The sequence below is a fragment of the Falco naumanni genome, chromosome 1 (assembly GCF_017639655.2).
Source record: "Falco naumanni isolate bFalNau1 chromosome 1, bFalNau1.pat, whole genome shotgun sequence".
Classification (NCBI taxonomy): Eukaryota; Metazoa; Chordata; class Aves; order Falconiformes; family Falconidae; genus Falco; species Falco naumanni.
Window position 1 is genome coordinate 126,198,075 of NC_054054.1, and position 22,033 is coordinate 126,220,107.

General features: G+C 58.3%; 2 protein-coding genes across 16 annotated transcripts in view; one reads left to right on the forward strand and one right to left on the reverse strand.

Moving 5' to 3' along the window:
* The window catches only part of AATK (apoptosis associated tyrosine kinase), a 24,000-nt gene extending 22,971 nt beyond the window's left edge, over window positions 1-1,029 (forward strand). For all 6 annotated transcript variants that reach the window (XM_040582149.1, XM_040582150.1, XM_040582153.1 and 3 more), the window contains one exon: window positions 495-1,029. The gene's annotated coding sequence lies outside the window, so the exon portion shown is untranslated. The remainder of the gene's footprint in view (window positions 1-494) is intronic.
* Window positions 134-22,033, reverse strand: part of BAIAP2 (BAR/IMD domain containing adaptor protein 2) — a 48,575-nt gene continuing 26,675 nt past the window's right edge. Inside the window, exons 7-16 of one of the 10 annotated variants that reach the window (XM_040582158.1) lie at window positions 13,730-13,882; window positions 11,251-11,478; window positions 10,400-10,601; window positions 9,676-9,877; window positions 9,505-9,573; window positions 9,097-9,259; window positions 8,722-8,820; window positions 7,281-7,315; window positions 4,622-4,669; window positions 134-2,248 (exon numbers count right to left, since the gene is read on the reverse strand). In XM_040582158.1, the coding sequence (XP_040438092.1) occupies window positions 4,642-4,669; window positions 7,281-7,315; window positions 8,722-8,820; window positions 9,097-9,259; window positions 9,505-9,573; window positions 9,676-9,877; window positions 10,400-10,601; window positions 11,251-11,478; window positions 13,730-13,882 (1,179 nt within the window). In that variant the 3' untranslated portion in view covers window positions 134-2,248; window positions 4,622-4,641. Of the gene's footprint in view, window positions 6,667-7,280; window positions 7,316-8,721; window positions 8,821-9,096; window positions 9,260-9,504; window positions 9,574-9,675; window positions 9,878-10,399; window positions 10,602-11,250; window positions 11,479-13,729; window positions 13,883-22,033 lie in introns of all 10 variants that reach the window. The other 9 variants (XM_040582159.1, XM_040582161.1, XM_040582164.1 and 6 more) reach the window with 9 other exon arrangements.

Consider the following 22,033-nt stretch of genomic DNA (forward strand, 5'->3'; position numbering starts at 1 on the left):
CCCTCTCCAGGCGCCCACCTTGCACCCAGGGCGGTGGGGTGCTTGTCCTGCCCCCCGCCCAGACCCCAGCAGCCCAGGTTTGGTCTATGGTGCCGCAGGTCCCTGCCTCTGGATGGCAGCATGAGGACAGAGCTGTGTCTTGGATATTTTTTTTAATAGAAAGGCTATTATTACATTGTCTATTTTATCAATACGGGTCATAACTGCTGTATTTTTTATCAGTGCTGATTTCCATACAGCTCCCAGCATGTGTGTCAAATATCATCGGGCCAATAATAAAGTTTTTAAAATATCTTCAGCCGTTTCCTGCGCAGATCATTGCCTGGCACGCAGGGATGCTGCGCATCAGCCCGGGGCTGCTTGGGATGGAGACCAGCGATGCTCCAGGGCCAGGCGGATGCCTCTGGCCAAGGAAAACACTGGGGGTGGGAAGGGGGTAGGGGGGGGATTTTATTGCTCATAAATTACTTTTTCTCACAAAAAAATTATTTCAGGTTACATCTTGCAGGTGCCACCAAGCCAGGAGGTGCAGCGAAGCCCCGGGGGCTGGCTGGAGCCCAGGGGGTTTTGCCCGGGGGGTCCCGGGGGGGCTGGAAGAGGACAACGCTGGTCCAGTGACCAAGGGGACCCCCGGCCTGCCCCCTGCCCCACCCTGGACTGTGATCCCCCAGCTCTCTCCCACCCGCTGCCCTGCTCCCCAGCAGAGCCCTTCCCCTTGCCCCCTGCCCCATCTGCTTCCCCCCTTCCCCTTATCTGCTCCAGCCCCGGGAGAGGAAGAAGCTGCGCGTCAACCAGCGAACCCAGCCCTCGTGTGCAGCCAGAGCCCCGGCGGCCGCAGGAGAAGCTGCTGTCCTGCAGCGGAGCTGCCAAAAAGCCATCGGAGGGGACACGGCAGCGATGAGCCACCGCGTCTGACTGGGGAAGAGCCCCGGCTGCATGGAATCCCACAGGCAGCGACCCCCGCGCCTGGGCTCTCTGGGCTCCGCAAAGCACCGGCCCGCAGTGCACTAGCCATTGAAAAGTGCAAAATGACAAATATAACGGAAAAGGCAAAAACCTCTGAGGGCATTGCCCCCCGCCCCGTGCTCCTGTGCTGCCTGGCACACCACCGCCCACCCGCAGGAGACACGGTTCCTGCCTGGAAACCCCCTTCTCCCTGGCTCTGGCAAGGGTGCGACCCCCGGCGCGCTGGCTCGGCTTGGGGCGAGCAGCAGCTGGGAGCTGCGGGAACAGCGCAGGAGCCAGCTTGCTCGTGGGCACACACCCCAGCAATAAGCTTAGCAAGTATATATATATATATATATATATATTTATCTACATCTATCTCTTTCTCATGCAGCCCTAGTAATTAGAGGAAGAGCAAAGAGCCAAGCAAAGGTCTGGATGGGAGAGCCTGTCCGAGGGGAGCAGGGTGCCCCTTCTGCCGGGAACCCCACAGCCCCAGGCACCCCAAGGCACACTTAAACGGAGCCCTCACCTCCACAAGTATTTTTTTCCTAGCTTATATTTTACAGCAGTACCGTAACACCCTACCATATACAGAGACCTGGTGGTGCAGGGCCTCTGGGACCGGTGCTGGCCCCATCCTGGCGGGGGCTGCGGTGCTGGCATCCCGCCGCCAGCATCCCACTGCTTCCCAGCCCGGGGTGGGCGAGTAGAGCACGGGGTGGGCAGCCGGGGTCTTGCAGGAGCCTGGGAGCTGCCTACAGCTCCCACCACCCCCTTGGCTTGCATGGGGGATCCCAGCTATCCCGCCCATCCCAGGGGTCCCTCCTGACCGGGCAGAGGGAGCAGGGGGACCGTCTCCCCGCTGCCATTGCCACTCCACCCCACGCGAGCCCGAAGCACAGCTCACCCTGGGATTGAGGCCGTTTTCCCAGCTGCGGTGAGCTGCTGCCAAGCCTAGAAGCAACCCCGGCGGGGGGACACGCTGCCATGGCGCCAGTTCTGCGCAGGCAAAGGACAGGCTACGTGGCAGCGGTGGAACCCTCTGCCACCGAGACGAACAAGCTGGGTCTAGAGAAGCAAGAACTAGGGCACTAGGTTTAGCCTTTGGCTTTCAAAGCAGCAGGATTAAATAAACGCCGCCTAAAAATGAAGTCCTGGAAAGCCGGACATGCAGTGGTGAGGAGGTGGCAGCAAGTGCCGCGCGGCACGGCGGGCGCCAGCGCTCCCGGATCAGCTGATGAGCGGAGCCGAGCGGTCGTTCGTCACCGTTGGCTTCAGCTGGACGTTGGCAAAGGGGTTTCTGCAGAGAAAGAGGAAGACGGAGTTTAGCAGGAGGGATGGTGGCAGCAGGGGCCTGTGAGGACGGGGCACCGGCGCAGTGAGCGTCAACCTGCTGAGACCCCAAAAAGCTTTTGCTGCAGAGCCCAGGCGGCTCGGCTCGCTGCAGCAGCTGTGCGGGGTGTCCCTCGGGGGTCAGCCCAAGCCCCAGTGGGGCCATCAGCCAGCCCAGGGCCACCAGCCCTGACCCCCCTCGGTCCAGCAGCATTTGGGAAGGGATTAAGCTGGAGATGCTCTGCCCTGCGGAGCCTTGGGCCAAGCTGGCCCCGCTTTTCTGCCTCTCTCCCAGTTAAACCCGTGGTGGATGTAAGAGATGAGCTGGCAAGGGCACCGCATATGGGATGTTCTCCTCCATTGCTCTGCAGCAGGCCCAAAACTGGGGCTGCCAAGGGGGCTCAGGGCTCGAGAAGCTGCTCCAGCCCCCCCTGGCTGGGCTTAAGTGGGAGCCCCCTGACATCAGCACCGTGCCACTGTGGGAGCAGGTGGCTATGGCTCCCTGCTCCCTGCCTGCCATGGGCTGCATGGGGACCCCCCAGCCAAGCTGTGCCAGCTGAGCAGCCTGTGAAGCAGCCAAATATCTGGGGCGGCAGAGCCCGGGAGCGCCAGGTGAGCCGGCTGCACTGGAGCTCGGCAGGGCCACGAGAGCCAGCACAGCCCAGCTCCCGGCAGCCCACCCCCCTGAGGGATTACCTACCTGGGGCATCCCCAGTGCCATTCCAGTGCCCCCAGCACCCACTGGCTATGGCAGCGTGCTCCGTGTTCAGCCCATGGCTGCACACAGCGTCTGCAAATTGCACAGGTCCCACGGCTGGGACAAGGGCTGCTGTGTGGGGTGCTGTGACATGGGGAGCACTCTTACCTGCCCTGAGGAGGTCCCCTCTGTCCCCTCCTGACAGGACGGGCAGGATTTAACTCCCAGAGGATGCAGGCAGCTATGGGGGTACCACTGACTGCCTGTGGTGCACAGTCACCCTGTGCTGTCTGCAGCCATCAGGTCCAAACCTGCACCAGGCACAGTGGCCAAGGGAGCCACGGAGCACCCCTGCAGCCCCCTGCCCCCCTGCAGCCCCTGCCTCTCCTGCCTGCAGGCAGACAGCCCTCCCCTGCCTGGCTGGCCCCAGCCCTCCCTGGGGAGCTGCACAAACCCTCTCCTTCCTGCAGCGGTGGCAATGGTGGTGTGCCTGCACCGGCGAGCCCTGCTCGGCCCCCAGCACTGCCACAGCCGGGTCCCACGGCCGACAGGTCTCCCCCATGGGGCACAGCCCTGCTGTCCCCAGAGACGGGCGCAGGCGAAGCGTTAGCCACACAAACAGGACCGTGGGGTTAAGCCACATCAGGAGCGGCCATGGTTACTGGTGACCTCCGCCTGGACCCAGGCAGCTCTGGGACATCCCCAACCACCTCCTGTGGGGCAGGGGACAAGGCCTGGTCCCCGCAGGCCCCCTGGAAGGGCGCTCGCTACCTCCCCCCCCCCCATCATCCCTCGCCTCTCCACATGTGCTTTTGCTTTCCTCAGAAGATAAATGGCTTTTGCTTAAAAATAGGGTAATTAATTTCCCACCTAATTAATGCAGATTCTTAGATCACTTTCCCCCCCCAGGATGCCAAAATAGATTCTCAGGACTGGAGGGAGAGGAAAGGTTGCTTTGATGAGTCACCAGGGGTTATTATTTAACTATTTTTGTTCTGGCAGACAAGAGCCATTGGGATGGGAGCTCGCAGCATTGGCAGCCACAGGGAAAACAAGCTCACGCATCAAAGAGAAACAGGAAAGGGGCTCTCCTGGGCTCTGCAATGCCAGCGAGGTGGGTCTCGGCTCCTGGGAAAGCTCCTCCATCCCTGCCCTGGGGCCACAGCCGGGGTCGGGACCAGGAGGCTCCCAAGATGTGTCCCCAGGGCACTATACAAGCAAAAGAAGCTGCTCAAAAAACTTGACATTAGTGCGGATCTGCTCTGTCCCACAGGAGAGGGCTGGGTCCGGTGATGCAGCGCCTAGGCACTGGTGGGACAGCGGACACCTACAACCAAAGAAGCTGGTTATGGGGAGCAGGGGAAGCAGCAGGAGCAGGAGGAGCAGCTCAGCGTCCCCAGGGGAAGCGTGGCCCCAGCAGGCTGCCCGGCGTGGCAGCGGTGTGAGGAGCCGTGCAGATGCAGTGCGGTCAGACCCGGAGCTCCCGCCACCGGGATGGGGACAAGCGGTGACTGAGGGAGGGGACGCACTCGGCCGGGTGCGGGGGGGGAAGCAGAGCGGTGGCACCGTCCCCGTGCAGCCCCACGGCCTGCCCAGCACCAGCGCACCCAGGGCTCAGCCCCCCCCACCAGACCATCAACTTACTAACTACGGACAGGGGCACCTCAAAACCTGGCCACTTCAACATCGGGGCTGCAAGGGAAAGAGAAGGCAGGTTGGAGGACACCGGGATGCGCTCCGACCCCTTGACGGGAACAGAAGGTGTTGGTTAAGGAGACACGAGGTTTGGCTTTTGATGTGAGCACCCATCGGCTGCACCGCACACAGCACCTCCGGGCAGAGGAAGCAGGAAGAAAAAGAAGAAAAAGGAGGAAAAGTCATGTTTATCGAGTCACTGGTGCTGCCCGCCGGCTCCCTGCAAGGAGGGGAAGGAAGGGCACGGCCACAGCCGGGGCGCCGGGAGCCACCTGCAGAGGGGAGAGGCCAGGCACGGCGGGGGCTACGGAAGGGAGGCGGGGGGCTTCCTTCCCCCTGCCCCAGCCATCGCAGCTTTCCCACCACCGCCAGGATGGGAAAGCGCAGCCATGGCATGCGGCAGCATCCCCTCCAGACACACACACAGGAGGGACCCGGCCCTTAAACAGTTTTAGCTGCTCCCGCTCAGCAAAGCTGTTTAAAGCCTTCAGGGGCTGAGCACAGGCAGGCAGCACCCAGCGTCTCCGACAGCCACCAAATGCCAAGGGGATGGAGAACAGACAAAAAAAAAAAAAAAAAAAAAAGGGAAAAAAAACCCAAACATGGCAATGTGCAATGCAGGCAGTGATGGGCAGCACACAGGCACGGCAGCTGAAAAAGACACCGAGGCCCAGCTCAATGCAATAAATAAAACTTTTATTCAAACAATAACTCAGTACAGGGCACATTTCTCTCTGGCTTTTAAAAAAGTTTTTTTCAGCACTTCACAATCTCCGTACAGGCTTTGCTAGGCTGGGATTCCCACCCACCCCCCCCCCCCGCCCCCTACGTTCAGTCATTCAGCAGGAAATATTCTGGGTTAAAAATCTTTAGCAAAATTAGGACATTAATGCAGGAGGGTCTAGTCACAATATGCCCACAGGCAAGTATATAAAACAAAAACTTGTCTCTGTGTGTGTGTCTGTATTGCCAGCAACGTCCCAGTAAACAGGCAATGTAGGAGGTTTTAAAAATCACATCAGAAAAAGAAAGCGTGTACAGCTTTGCAGTGAAGACAGCCACGGGCACTGGAAGGGCAATGGCCAGCCTCGGCTGGGGGAGCGGGACCCCAAGTGCCGAGGCAAGAGCCCCCTGGGTGCTGCCGAGCCCCCTGGCACAGCACGGGGGCTGCCTTGCTCAAGCCCAGTGTAGGGATGCGAGCGCGCCCGTGGACGGCTCAGCACCAGCCCCCAGTGCTAAACGTGAGGTAACAATACTTGCTACAAAAAATATATATATATATTTATAAAACAACCAGGAGTGACCCTTCCGGGGGGGATGCCAGCTGCACCCCCCAGCTGGCAGGACCCCAGGCGAGAAGCAGCCCTTTCCCCAGGGCAGGAGCCCTGCCCTATCTGCTTCTCCCAAAGCCACTGCGGCAGGCAGTGGGATGGAAGCGGATGAGGCCAAGGGGGACACATGGGGCTGCTGCCCCCCCCCCCACCCCGGGAACAGCATCTGGGCACGGGCATCCCAGATGCTCAGTAACAGTACGGACACCAGAGGCCATGCATATTTTTTTTTTTTTGTTCCAGTCTGGGAGGTTTTGTTCCAGTCTGGCACGCAGGGGCTGGCATGCAGCCCCAGAGGAGGGATAGTGCATCGCTAACATTCACACGGGAGTACAAAAACCGGGTCCCACTACAATGTAAACTGCATCCAGGCTGCTTCAAAGTGAGCACAGACCGATCGGCAGTTTCTGCTCTGAAAAGGCTTCAGAAACAAGGGCACTGTGAACACCAGGGAGGGGTGGAGAAGCACCATGGTTTCCTTGAAGATCACAAGAGTTTAAAATCCAAAAGAAGTAGAGAAACAAGGGGGAAAGGGGGAAAAAAAAAAAAAAAAAAAAAAACAAAAAGAAAAAAGAGGGAAAGAAGCAGAAAGCTCTTCCAAGCAGCAAGGGCTGCCGCTAGCCAAGGTGTCCTCACACCGTTGATACCAAACTGCTGCTGCCGCTGTGGAACAAAGCACAGGAGACTGCCAGGGGGGCCGGGAGTGCCAGCGCACGCCACGAGGTAGCACCGTGCCCGGGAGCCCAGCTCCCAGCACGACACCACGGGGACTGGCACCAACACCCTGGCGGGCTTGACCCCTGCCCATCACTGCTGGGCTCGCAGCCCACGCCCGTGGGCTCGGGTTGTCCCCAAGAGCAAGACCTGGTGGTTCCAAGGCAGAGGGAATGGGGACAGAGGAGCCGCTGGGTGGGAGAAGGTGTCGGGAAAGACCCCGGGAGCACGCACTCTCGGGGGCATCGCTATCTGGGCACAAGCCCAGAGGAGGCTGGGGAGATGCAACTCTGGAGGAGCACAAGCCTTGGCAGGGTGCAAGGTTGGGGACACAGGGGCTGGCCCCTGGGACCTGCCCTCCTCCCCGGGGAGACTCTGGGTCCCTCCACACTCGCAGACAAAACCTGCATTGCATCCTCTACCACATAGCCCCATCCCAGCCACTGCCTGCCCCCAGGGAGCCCATGCAGGGACCCCCATGGGGACACAGCACCACAGCTTCACGCAGAGCCAACACCAACAGTTCAGTTCCAGGTAACACAACACGAAGGTTGAAGTCTTACCTGCTGACGGACCTTGTCCCGTAGTCATCGAGACCCTGTGGAGAGGAGGGGAGGAAGCGCGGTGAAGGGTGGGAAACGTGGGCTCAGGTGCCACTGGGGGGGTCACACAAACAGACCAAAGTGCATTGGGAGCCAGGGATACCAGGGCCGAGGGGCCAATGCATTTGGAGAGGAAAGGGAGACACAGAGATGATTTGAATGGGATACAGACAGCAGGTAGTAAAGCTGCTCCGCTCTCACAGAGCGGGACTTTTATCTGGCAAGACAAGGGACAGCAACAGCTCAGAGAGCCCCAGTGCGCCCTGCCCAGCCCTGCTGTGGCGCACAGCTCCAGTGCCTTCAAGATGCGAGACACTCGGAAAAGAACTGGATAAGTCTGAGAGACACTAGTGAGATGTTCTGTGGAGGGAGGTGTTTGTCTGTATTAAATCCCACCAGAAACCCACAGGGTTTTGGACCATTTTCTCTTTCAGTTGGTACCAAACAGCCTTTGCAGCGGGGAAGGACCACACTGGCCTGAGGAGCAGATGGGGACCGGGCTCAGAGGATGTGCCCTGGGGTATGACTGCGGAGCAGCTCTGCTCTCCCTGACAAGCATGGCACTGCTCCAGGAGGAAGCAAGAGCCACTGGTCTCCGAGCTGGCCATGCATCAGGGATCAGAGACCTGTGTTCCCACCGTCCTGGGAATGCTCCCAATCACAAAACCTCAAAATCAGCAGCAAACCCAGCAAATGGCAAGAAGTGGAGCTGCACTTCTGTCCCATCCCCTGCAGAGAGGGCCACATCCTGGCCGGAGCTGCCACCACTCCAGAGCGCCCTGCCAAAGGGTTGGGTGCTGCGTGGCCACCTCTCCCCACCTGCTGGCACATGCTGAGCACTCTGGGGAAGCCAGCGTGGCTCATCCCACCATCTCATCTGGTGGGGAAGCCCCACTCTGCCGATGGCTCCTGGGTTAAGCTGACCTCATCCACATGTGCATCCTCCCCAAGTCGTTACCTGAGGAGCCCTGAGCTTGTTTTGGACAGCCACCAACACCCTGGCTGGGTCTGCCCCAGCCTCGTACACTCACCCCAGTGCCCCCACAGGACCATCACCAGCTTGAATTGGCATGTGCCAGAGAAAACGCTTCCAGCTGCCTGTGAACAGCCTGTTTCTGGTGGGAGGTTCCCATGGAGTCGGCAAGTGTTGTCCTTTGGGGGTTTACGGTGCCGTTTTGTGCCTTTCACTTGCTGCACCTTGCCTGTTCTACCTAGGTGAGCCAAACCGGCTGGTCTTCCCCATCCACTGCTCCTGCTGTCTCCCTGCATCCCCTTGTCCCTTTTCCCTAGGAGAGATGCTCAGCAGGAGTCAAGGCCCCAGGCAAGGCACATGTGTCACCAGGCAAAAAACAGCCAACTGCCCGTAAATCCCAAGGGAAACATTGCGTGTGTTTGGACTTACAGCTGTCGACCTAGCGTAAGGTTTGTAGTGAGCCGAGGGTGGTTGGCAGAGGCCACTGGAATAGTCTTTAATTGCACACCCATAGGGCATTAGGTAGTCCTACAAACAACGAACACAGGTTGGAGAGCAGCCCTCCTGCACCCACATGCCACCTACGCCACGCCAGGATGGAGAACGCGCTTTAACAAATTTCATCCTTCTGCTTTAAACCCACAGGCAGGACGGAGAAGTTGCAGACACCCGGGCCACCATGCGCCGGGCTGCAGCAGGGACTAACACCCAGGGATTTGTTCAAGCATCTCCCGTTTTTATAAGCAGTTCCCCCCCACCCCCTCCCCCCAGAGTGGGAGAAGCCCCCAGGGCCCGCGGGCTCACCTGGGAGAAGGCAGGCACAGCCACGCTGTACGGCCTCTGCTTGAAGGTGTTGACGCCCTGTGCCGGGAAGGCTTGGGAGGCCATGCCGTAGTCGGGCGGCGGGATGGCGATGTCGTCCTTGTCCAGCAAGTTGCCGGTGCTGCTGCTCTTCCCTTGCTGCAGGCTGGGGGGGGGGAGGCCCAAGGCAGGGGCATCAGCACAAGCCCACCCCAGGCTGAGACCCCACGTGGCCAGTCCACCCGTGGCGGGGGACCCCACCGCCAAAGCCCCCCACCCCAAACCAGCTACCCCCGTCTGCACTGGGAGTTATTCCTAACGACACTGCTGTGGGGAAGCGGGGTGCTCGGGTGCTGAGCCCACACGCCTGCCCCAAGAGGGGCGCAGGCACCCACCCACCGATGCTCCTACCTCGCGTGGACGCGCTCGCTGCCATCATTGTCGAGGACCCGCGTGTAGGAGAAAGGAAACCAGCCCCTCCTGAAAGGCAAAGGCAGGGGATGGAGCCGGACCCACGCTGTTCGGAGGACCCACAGGCTGCACCCAGGGGCAGCGGTTCGCGAGGACGGCCACCGCACTCACAGTTTTGTTTTCTCGCTCTCCCCGTAATGCCAGCCGTCCCTGGCCTCCGGCACCAGCAGCGTGATGAGGTCACCCTCCTTGAAGCTCAGGAGGGTGCTGTTATCTCCGGCAGCATGAGAGAAAATGGCCTGCACCCTCGTCCTGCCATTCCTCTCGAGCCCTGCGGCCATGGAGCTGGAGCGCGGCAGTGTCTTGTTTTCAGCTGGTGGGAGACAGAGACCACTGAGTGCCTCGAGTACCGGACACCGTGGCCATGCCCAGCCTGGCACAGCCAGGGACGGGGCAGCCCTGCCGGGAGAGGTCCCTAACCCCGCTCATTTCACCACAGGTGCCAATACAGCCTTCAGTGTGACTCACACCTTCCTTCCCCCCTTCAGCAGGATCAGGCCGCTGCTCTGGGCATCGCCCGCCAGCTGGGGCAAAGGGAGCAGCCTCCCTGTGTGCCGAGATTCCTCAGGATTCTTCCTCCTGGAAATCCTGTCTGTGGGCTGAAAGCCCACCCAGCCAAGAACCCACGGCAGAGCCCAGCTCCGCTCATTTACTACCCCCCAGGTCCAGAGGCACAAACAGCACCTGGCACTAGAAGGATGCTCCCAGTCACTGCGCGGCCACCACCAGCATCCCTGGGGACCCTGCGCACTGCGCCCGGCCCCGCCAAGCTCCCTGCCAGCGCCGGCCAGCCCCGCGGCACCCCACAGCCCCGGCGTGGAAGGTGGAGCCTCACCTGATGCGTAGCTGTTTTTTGGTGGCACGTTTTTGCGAACTGGGAGTGTATTGGAATAAGAGTCACTCAGCTGCTTCTGAGGCTGGGGAGGAGATAAAGATTTGGGCTGTGCTGGCTTCATCTCAGACCACTGGTTGTACCCGTCACTGTCTGGGCCTGAGACTCCGTTCATCACCGGCATGGCCTCCTGTGCCGACATGCGCTACGGAGAGAGGAGAGGAGGGGGGGAGATGGGGAACATCTTCATTAGGGCATCACACCACTGCTCCCACAGTGGGACCAGCTCCTGGGAAGGGGGTTCACAGCAGACTGGAGCTTCAGCCTGGTCAGTTCCCCACCTAGGTGAGCAGGGGGGTCACCCTCTGCAGTATTTTGCTGCTCCAAGCTGCCTTGCACCTGAAATCCCTCCCGAGTTCCACTGCTCAGCTTGTGCCCCCGCCACACATCCGGGGGGAGACCCTTTTCTGAAGGGCCTTTCATCCCATGGGTCACTCCAACCACTTTCTCCCACTGTTACTGGGGTACTTTGGTTCAGCCTCACAGCTCTGGGACCAGTCCGGCCAGGTGGGTCCAGCTTGTGGGGTCCCCAAAGACCCCCGGCAGCTCCTGCAGCCTGCACCCCTCTGGAGCTCAGCAACTGAAGCTAGATGGGACAAGGACAGGCTGCCCATCCCCATGCCAGGCTCCTTCCCGCATCCCAGGGCAGTGCGTGCACGGAGCTGCCCATCCCTGTGCATCAACAACAACCCAACAAAAGGCAACTTGCTGAGGACAACGGTGACACTGGCCTGGGCTCATCCCTCCAGCTTTGCTCAGAAGGGCAGGACAGCTTCCACCACGGCGATACTTACTCCTACAAAAGGTGCCAGCTCCGGGGGAACAGGGAGAGGTTTGGCACCAGGGATGGGGTCAGAGATGATGAGGTTGGATTTGGATGTAGACAGAGGACTGGGCATAATGGTGCCATTGCTGCTGGCAGCCATCTGCTGCATCAGCTGTATAGCACGGTCCGGGATCTTGTTGGGGTCCGAGCAGGACTGCTGCCACAGCGGCAGCTTCTGCGTCAGCATCTCCTTCCCCTGCAACAGAGAAGAGAGGCATAAGGGCACGGGGTGTGGAGGGGCACCGAGCTCTGCATCCCTCCCTGGGCAGCACTGTGCAGATCCGGAGCTGGCCTGATTCTGGCCACAAGACTGATCAGCTCCTCCACGCATGGCACAGACAAGACAAAACACAGGGACTTAGCACTTCCAGCCTCTGACGGCAGCTGAGCCAGGAAGGTGTCATGAAAAATGGAAAGGAGGGAAGGAAAAGGTAATTAATCTCCCCTGCTTATTCCAAGACATCCTGCACAGGGCAGCTCCAGGAGCAGAGGGGCTGCAGGAAACCGGGCAGGGTGCTGGGCTCCTGATGGAACAGCACCACTCGACTGAGCGGAGCAATAAAGCCTGACCAAAGGCTGGGCAGCGCACAGCCCGCACCCAGCCCGCACCGTGCTGTCGCCCAGGTCCTGAGGGATAAGCTGCTTGTTCAGGGCTCCTCAGCTCCAAGACCCTCCAGCCCCAGCACCCTGCAGCTAATCCCCACCGTCCCCTGCCCGTGGGCAGCACTGGCAGCCACCCACCACCACGCTCTGAGCCAAGGGGAAAAAATAATAAAAATAGAGCTAAGCTTGCCCTTATTCAGCTATATACCCATGATGCACAAGCATGCATCCCATAGTGTGACACCGGGGGGATGTCCCAAGCTGGGTCACTCCCCAGCTAAGGGCCAGGCAGACCCTCAGGTCCTGACTCAGCACCTCCCCGGGAAACGCACCGTGAAGAGCGGCAGAGCAGCAGCTCCGCCAAGCCCCATGGCTAGCTCGCCCCACAGCAGAGGGTGACCTGCATGGCTTCGCAGCTGACCTCACCTGGAGACAACTTGGTCCCTGTGTATTAAAAAAAACCCTCTAAAGCCAATTTCAAAGTCCCAGAACATTTCCCTGCTATCGGCCACCAGCTCCAGACGCGGCACAGCCTCACCACCCAGACTATGGCTGCTGCCAGCATCCTCTGGGAGCTGCCGGCAGCAGCGGAATGGCATTTTTAGCCGGCAAGGCCCACGCCGGCTGCCAGGCTGCTGCAGGGCCAGGCACCCACGTAGCACATATGCCCATCAAGCTCTGGACGAGCCACCTGCAAAGTCCCTCTTGCAACAGTCACCCTCCATTTGCTGCTGCTGCAACAAGTTTTTGTTTTCACCATGCCAGAACGATGCTGCGGGCACAGGCACCCTTCCGCCAGCTGCCCCTCACCATTCCTGGGGAGGATTTTTTTCCCCTCCCCCCTCCTGCACTACAGGAGGGGTTTGCATATGCCAAGCATAGATCCAGCCTGTAGCGCAGCGCGAGGACAGCACTGACTAATCCAGACTCCTTCTCCTGCTCCTCAGTGCCAAGCGCAGTGGTGACAGATGGGTGCTGTGAGCGATGGGGGGTGGCGGTGGGGAACAACCAGAACAGAAGCACAAGGCTGCGGGAGCAGCACTGGTGTTCCCAGCTCTCATCCGGATGGATTCTGCTCCGGACTAGCACAGGGGGCTGCCACTCCCCAGGCTGGTGGGCAGAAGCTCCAGCCCAGGAGATGTGGGATGCCGGGGAATGGGCAAGAGGGGGTTTGGAGCAGCATTTAGTATCTGGTTTGATCCCCGCCTTCGCTAAGGCCGGGGCTGGAGTGAGCCTTGCCAGGTGGGCATCGCCGCCCCCGCTCCAAGTGGGAACATCGCCGCTTTGTATTTCTTCTGCTTTTGCAAGTCACTGACACGCAAGGAACCTGAGGAGCCTCTGCTAGGGCAGAGCCCTCAGACCTCGGTGACCATGACGCACAGGAGAGCTGAACCCCAGCCACCCACCACAAGCTCTCCTGCGCGGGTGAAGCTGCATGGCAGAGGGGCTGGCATCGCCTGGCTGAGCCCGACGGCGGCATACGCTGCCAGCTCTGCCATCAGCACCGCCGCGCTGGCACTCTGGCAAACCACAGTCGGTCCGGTCTACCTCGTGCAGCCAGAAGCTGCTTTGAAACGCAGAGCGGCACCCATGGGAGACACTTCCCCGCGTCAGAAGGGCAGCACCACCCCAGGACAGCCCTGCCTCCCCCAGGGCACCTTGCCTGTGGGTCACCCACTGATGCATCCTGCCCCCCCGTGCCAGCGGGGCCACACCAGCTGCAGCTTGCAGGTTATCAGCTTCCTCGGTAGGCAGCGGCTCGTGACAGCAGCACCCACCCGGTGATGGGGCAGCCAGGACCTGCAGTGGGCCGCAGGGACACGGCAGCGGTGGGGCTGACTCACCTTGGCATGGTAAGTGATCGCACTCTTTGCTACCGCACACTGCTTCTCTACCAGGAAGCAGAACCGTCTCCTCTCTTCTGTAAGAGCTGTCTTATAGCCGTCGGAGACGTAGTTTTCCAGCTCACCTTGCTTGTTGCTGATGGCTTCAATGTACTAGAACAGAAAGAAGAGCAAAGAGATGGCTGCCTTCCCCGCTTCGGCCACCCAGCGCCAGCCCCTCCGTGGGGAGGGCAGGGGGTGCCGCAGAATGCTCTGCCAAGGGTTCAGCAGTACAGCCGTGGGGCTGGCAGGGGGGCCAGCAGGCAGGGTGCCCCCCCCCCCCAGCACCAGACATGCACACATGTGCCTGCGTGGCCCCTCCAACCCACCCTTACTCATCGGAGCTCCCCACGCAGAGGCGCTGACTCAGCGCGTGGGCTGGCAGCCGCGGGCGGCGGGACGAGCTGTACCGCGTGCAGCCGCCCTCTCACCAAACAGGGGCCCGAGCCGTGCCGAGGCGCTCATGCCACCAGCGGACGCCGAGGAGGTTGCCTTGATCGCCAGGGGCTGGCAGCAGCCCCTGTAACCCCCCGCTCATCCCTGCCAGGCACCGCAGTGCACAAGCCACCACGGAACCCAGTCCGGGCTGAATGCCTCTAGCATCCCCTCTGCTGCCGGTGCCTCCGCTGCAACCCTGCCTGCATGGACGGTGGGGAGCTGGGGGCCGCAGTGGGACAGCACGTGAACCCCTCCACCACACACAACCATCAGCAACACTAGAACTACCGGCAGTTTGCATTTGCTGGTCAGCCACAGCGTAAGTGGTGCAGGGAACGTGGGGACAGTGCCAGGGCAGTGCTGCACGCTGGCACAGCACCTCCCTGCCCAGCTGCAAGGGGATGGCCAGGATGGCCAGTCCTTGATGCTGCACCCCGGGGCTGTGCAGACACCGGGGTCCCCATCAGCACGGGGCAGAGATGCTGCAGACACAGCAGCGGGATGCTCCTTTGCTGGCACGGGCTCCTGCTCTGCCTACATGACTTCTGCCAGCGTGGCTGCGCCACATGGGGCTTTGCCAGCACCGTACGGGGCATGGAAGCAGCGCATGAGGCTGAGCTGAGGGAGCCCAGCTGCTCAAGCCGACCTGCGCGATGCAAACGTGGCGCACAGGATGGCTTCAGAGCAACGCCTGGGACTGCGGCGCTGCTGCTCGGCCACACCACCAGCTGCCCTGAGCACAGAGGGCACCAGATGTCCCCAGCCTGGTCATTTTCTCATCCCTCAGTCCTCCTGGGAGGCCCCCAGTGCTCCTCTGCAATAAGCTTCCACCCTTGATGTGGCACTGGGAGAGCAGCCACCAAGCCTCTCAAGGAGGAGCATCTCCCTCGCCCATGCTGTCCTGCCCTGCAACACCTCCTTGCCACCAGTTCTCCCCTGGGCCAGCAGCTCCCCACTGCAAAGCCATAGCAACCACGCAGCCCAGGCACAGCTAAACCTGCTCCAGAAAGTCTGAGCTTCTGAGAAATGAATTAAACTGGAAATTCAGGGCCCAAAGCAGCTTTACTTCTTTCTTCATGTTTAACAGTTATTTTTAGCGTGCTACAATATTTATTACCAGACACATAAAATGGAACAAACCTCAACAAAAGCAGTGAGATTAAGCAGCACACCAGACTTCAAAGGGGGCTTATTTCCGAGCTGGAGCTCCCACCCTGCCTGGACCATCCTCCCTCAGAAGCAAACCCTGCACAGAGCTCATGCCAGACCCAGCAGGTCTTGTGTCTCCCCACACACAGCACCACAGGTGAGGGAAAGGGTGTCGATATGAAATGGGTAACAAACTGGTTTGCAACCAATAACCCTGTTTTAAGGAGATTTTTTTTTCCCCCCAAATGAGAAACTCCAGTGCAAGCACCCCGTTTAGGGACAGAATTAAGTGAAGGTAACCGAGCTGATGGCACTGGGTTGCAGAAGCAGCAATAATGGAGGTACGTGCATCACCCCCCCAAGCAAAGCCGTGAGGAGAGCCGAGCTGGACAGGGGCTGGCAGGGATACAAGGGAGGGCACCGGGAAAGCCAGCAGGCAGCTGTGCTGTGCCAGCAGCAGGCACGGAGGCACTAAGGCTGGCACAGCACAGGGAAGAGGCGGCAGCAGCCCCGGGCACATGCCAGTGGGTGGGAGCAGGCGGCCGTGGGAGGACGCGCTTGGTGCGAGCAGGGAAAGCATCACTCCCCAGAGTGGGCTTGGGACAGAGGCACTACCGGCATCACGCCGCCTCCTCCCGGGTATTATTAGCCCCTGGAACAGCACAGGGACAGAGCCCGGAGGCACCAGCCTGGCAGCGGTGATGGGGAGCTGGGATGGAAGGATGCCCCAGCCCAGAGAGCCCCCAGCTCCCCCAGGGTCCTGGGCCCCATCCCCTCCATCGCAGCCTTGCTTTGCCCAGGGCACCAAGCCTCGCTATCCCCACACGCCTGCACCACCAGCAGCTCCCGAAAAAGTTTCCTTCCCTTCTCTCTCGAGGGAAGCGGCAGGACGACGGTCCCCCTGTGCAGAGCCCCGTTTCTGGAAGGAAAGTGCAACCCTGACAGCACCTGAAATAGCAGGAGTGAGGAAGCAAGCGCAGACCCCGACACCCAAAACTCATCCTGCTTAATTTACTAACTGGGCCATCAAGAACAAGAAGGTGAGGAGTGAAATGAGTCCACCTCCAGCTAATTTAGTTCAGTAGCACAAGGACCATCCCACCGTGATTCAGGTTTCCCCGGATAACCATCCCCAGGCCAGGCACAGCTCTGCCCTGCTACTGCGTGTGTGCAAGACCCCGCTCTAGTCCCAACACACTGCAGCACAGGGGAAATGCTTATCTTAGCCACACAAGATTTTCAGTTTTAATCATGATTTAAATATGCAAGCTAAAGCCTTATTTACATCCTTGATTTCAATCTTGTTTTGCAAGTATACTTTTAATTATTTCACTAAGGAAAGGCTTGTCTTAATGGCTGCAGCCAGTTAGAACATGTTGATTTGCAAGCAGAGCGCCTATGCTCTAAACTTAGTATTCTCAGCGCTTTATATACTTTATGTAAATATGCCTGATGTGCCATTGATTTATTCAGAGCCTTGATTTTTACATGTTATTACATTACAAGATGGCGAGCAACACTTCATGTTCACTACACAGTTTTCATTTCGGATTTGCTCAAAATGACAATGGGCTTTCAAACAACGCACAGAAAGAATTTAAATAAAAACCTTGTAAAATATGCCAGATGCACAGGGAAAAAAAAAAGGTGAAATCTTATATCATGCTTTGTGCATTACTACTGTGTGCTGGGGAGAAACGCTGCCTTTAGTCAGCGAGTGGTGCTTTACCTGCAGGCAGGTGCGACCGTCGGCCTCATGGCCGCTGCTCGGATCTCCTTTCCCCCGGGACAGGGAGGATCCTGCAGCCATCCCGTGTTCTGAACCCCAGAAAAATGCATTTCTCAGCCTGGCACGACCTGACAGCTGGCCTAAGAGCCAGGGGAAGGTGCCTCCCTGCCAGCCTCTGTAGCACCCTGAGACCTCACCGACAGGCACGTACCTCTCGAGTGCTGCATTTTTAATTCAGACCTTGATTTAGGTTGCCAGCTTCAAATTCAGCCTTCTAAGCATCATCTAAATAAAATTCCCAGTTTAAAAGAGGAAAAGTACCCCATTTGTCACCCGAGCACCCAAGGGGGCAGGGAGCTGGCCATGGCAGTGGTCACAGCTGTGCCAAAAGCCAGAGCACACACAGGAGCTGCCCAACAGCTCCAGAAACCTTTTCTGGGTTTCTAGGTTGGAGAGGCCTCAAATAACTCCCCCATCCCCCCCGCCTCCTGAACACATCCACTTCCAATTCACCAGGAGCTGCTGACCTAATTAGCAATGTCAGCAGCAGCGCGACGGGCAAAGGGTTTGGTTTAAGATGCTGCTGTGGCTCAGCTGCGGGAGCCAGCAGAGCCAGGGCTCCCAGTCCAGGGGAGCAGCAAATCTGGGGAGGGGGAGCCCCGGCTGCACAGGTGATGGTGGCTCAGCTGGGGACCCACCGGATCAACCCCCCCTGGCCACCCAGTACTGGGGAGATGGGCGATGCTGGAGCAAAGCTCCGTCACACTGGGTCCACCCAAAGCTGGGAAATCTCCATTCAGGAGGCAGCCCATGGAGCTCAAGGACTCAGACAGTAAGTTAGGAACAAGAGCATAAAAAAAAAAAGAAAAAAGAAGCTGCGAAGTCCCCACCCCAACAGCTGCTGTCATCCCCCAACACAAAAAAGCCAGGGTACAGAGGTCCCACTGCTTACACTAACATGTTCCCAGCGCCACTCCAGCGCTGACAGCCAGAGGTGTGTGCAGGTGAAAAAGCATCCCAGAAACATCAAGACCTGAGTTCCTTTCAGGCACATACCACCGTCAGGTAGTTAACGCAGGTGAAACGGCAACATCATTACTGAACTTCAGTTGAGCCTTTAATAACCACCCACCCTTACTGGTAAAAAATTAGTTCAGACCATTCTGCCCAAGCCAGGAACGCACAAACCAGTCAGGAATGAGCCAAGGGTGATGCTCCTCACCACCGCGCTGAGCACGGCCGCAGGAATCACTGCAGCTCCGTATCAGTGATCAGGTGCGTGTGCCGCTGCGGGTGACACGGGCTGAGTGAAGGACTGGCCACAAGGACAAGAGGCAACCAGGAGCTGGCAGAAGCCCCAGGCTGCCTTGCAGGGGCCACCAGCCCACCGGGGTGGGTGCAGCAGTGAGCCTGGATAGCAGAAAGCTGGTAACGCTGCAGGGCAGCCCACGGTCGGCAGTGATGCCGAGCAGGGGAAGGACCGTGCCCCCGCACCAGCTCCGAACACCGGGGGGCTCTCGCCCAGGCCAGCGGCACAGGGCGGCAGGGATGCGAGACAGGGAAGGGAGAGGACTCGGCCAGCTGTGCCAGCCTGCTGCGGCAGGCTGAAATACCTGGAAGGAATGAACACTGGCAGAAGGGAGGATTTATGCAGGGAACCACAAGGGAGAATAATTAGAAAGTAATGGGATAAAATAAGAAAGAAGTTAGGCTGATTAAGAGAGGAAGAGCATCTAAGCTGTTGAAGTCTTAAGGAAAAACAGCTGAAACCCTTCCACAGCATATCGCCAAACTGAGGAAAAGAGGCTGGGGACTCCCAGCCCCGACAGCTCCTGGGAACAGGGACAGCTTTTCCTCATGCCCAGAATCTGCTTCTTGCGTGGGAAGTGGTGGACCCTGGAGCAGCCTCAGGGAAAACTCTGTCCCCTCCCGGCTCCCTCCAGCCTCCATCATCACTCAAGTGTTACAGATGGAGGGAGGCTGGTCGGTGTGTTTAGCCAGACAGAGCGATGCCATATTCAAACCCTGGGATATCAGCGGCTCTTCCCAGCAGAGCATGGCTGAGGAGATCCGAGCTTGGAAATGAGCCTGAGGTGACCTAACGCCTCTTGTAATACAGCAAATTAAGCAGCAGACCAAACCCTCTCCCACAGCGGACAGCACAGGTCACTGTGGGAGCCCAGACACATTTCACTGCCTTTTGCAAGGACAATGCACCCTGCAGAGCCACAGACCCACACTGCCACAGCTGCCCACTGGTGGATGATTTCTGTGCATCTGGCACCCTGAAGCTCAGCACCTTTCCTGGGGAGAAGACAAAGTCCCCCTGCCCTGCACAAGCACCAACATCTTCAGCCAGTGAAGGTCTTTTAGTGCCAGCACCTGCCATGCTGCCCACCAGTCCCCATGGCTCCAGCTCCATCACCTTGCAGCCAAACCCCTCCTCTGTGATGCTGCAGACACTGTTATGCTGATGGTTATCCAAGGTGAAATCATACGCAGAGTGGACCCTAGGGAGCACAGCCCGGCAGATACCCGGCTCCAAGGACGCTGGCCTCGCTGGCCTCCCCCAAGAGGGGCTGTCTCCCCTTGTTACGTTGCCTGTCACACATCTGTTCATCAGGGCATCAGCCCCATCCTTCCACTGCTCCTGCAAAACTCCATCCACGTACACATGTGATATTACATAAAATTTACAGAAAACAAAACAGCAGGCAAGCACCTTCTCCAGCCGGCTGTGCGGGGGTTTCACGATCAGCTTCTGAAAACGTTTTGTCAGTACGGGGACAGCCCGGATCAGTGGCTTGATGCACAAGGGTTGGCACCAAAGTGCTGATCTGACATGGCCCTGACCTGTGCAGGCACAGGGACCAAAAGACCAGCTTCCCAGAGGGGGCATCTGGGCACCTCAGCCCAGAGGAAAAGAAGTTTAAGACTTCATTTTGTGTATTTGTAGCAGCTGCTTGTAGATTTGTAGAGCTGGTTTCAGGAAACTACGTTCTGTGCTGGAGCCTGTAGCTCACCTGGGTGAGAGGGATGCAGCCAGTGACCACAGCAGCTGAGTGAAGCCCCCCAGCCACAGGTGCTGGCAGAAGGAGGTGGAGGTTTTCCTCTTCTTGTGTGCTACCTCCTTCATAAGCACTCACAGACCACAATGTCAGAAAAAGCTGCTTCAGCATATGGCTCCATACAAGCAGCACCATGTGGGAACCCCCCCAACGCCCAAAGCCTCCCCAGATGCTTGGGCCTGCAGCGCTGCCGTAAGGGGGGGCAGCGTTGCCAGCAGACGCGTTCACAGAGTAAACAAGAGGCAAAAGAAATCTGCAAGGGCTGAGCTCTCCAGCAAGGTCCCCAGCCACGAGCAGGTAGTGCCAACGAGCTCTGTGCAAGAAGCACCCACCCAGGCAAAGGGACAGCACGGCCGGTACCGCCCGCGTGGGGACCCTCTGGTCCCAGCCTGGCCGCAGCAGGACAGTGCTGCCCACGACCACCAGACCCACGCTTCTCCCAGCGTTCCACATCCGCCTCCCCTCCCTGCATCCGTATGTGCCGGGTTCAGACACACATCCTAACCTAGCTTAAAGCACCGCAGAGCCTGGAGGGAGCTACCGAGCTGTTCCATAGCTCTTCCCTATCTGACTTTTACATAAAGCCCTTGTAGCCTGGTTTGTGCAAACTCCTTACCAGTTAGAGCTTCCTGACCTACACCTAAAATTATTTCTCCTGATGGGAATATCAAAATGAGGTTTCAATTACAGAACTTTATAAAACACCCCAGGTTATTTGGCACAGTGGTATTTAATGCTTAAAATATTCCCACAGGAACAGGTGTCGGTGTGGACAGCAGAAGACACATCTGGGCAGGAGCTGAGCACAGCCCACCGCCCCTGGCTCAGCACCCCCTGGTTGTGCAGGGGTTGGGAGCAGGAGGGAGCTCCAGCTGCCCCCCGCACCCCCAGCACAGCCCCCTTGCCTGGGTCAGGCGCAGCCTGCCACTGCAAACAGCCAGCTCCAGCGTCCCTATTTAGGATGAATTACTGTCAGCTTTGTCTCAGCCCAATGCAGAAATCCAATTGTTTGTAGCTCTAATATGATTTGATAAATAGTTCAAACCAACATAACTTCATTGTTGAGTGGCTGATTCAATCAAGGTCCCAAATCCATCGTGACCTTGATTTCACAGCTTGGTCATAACCAACACTTAATGAAATTACAGCAGTTTAGCTTCCTTGGTGATTGTTTAATCTTAATATTATTTCCATTTTTCTTCATAAAAGACGTGAAGTGAATGGAATTGGTTTATTCTCCAGATTTTCAACACAGGTCAAAAAACCCCCAGCACCTCAGTAACTACATAACTAAGATGAGCCATCTCAAGCAATTAGCTGTCTCAGCTTTCGTTCCTCATGTATAACAAAAGCTCTGGACTGATTCATGAGGAATAAAAAGCCTGACTTTATGGCGACATGCAGTAGTAACAACCCCCAACCACAGCATCTCTCCTGACCATGAATGACAAAGCTTTGGAGATGCAGAATCACACCTGCAGCCTAAGTGCACTTTGAGCTGCTTTTAAGCACATGGGCCATCCTTACTGCAAACCGCAAGGTGCCTTAAATCCCCAACCACTTTAATCCTGCAACACCCATCCATAAGAACTCCACAGAACAAGCACAGGAGACAGAGGCCAGACGATGTGGGACTCTGACAAGCCTGGATCGGTGCTCTCCATGCAAGTGGCTGATGCAGCTCAGGAGGAGGCTCCCACAAGCATCGTGCTGCTGCCTCGCCCCAAGCACACCTCCTCAATCCGCCGCACTCCCAAAGCTCACTAGCCATGAGATAATTAGTTTTGTGCAGTGCCTGCTGAATATTGGTATTTATTTTACTTTTATAAAGGGGGCATATCTGAAGAGCCATAGGTGAGATGTTTGGGCTGTTTCACTGGG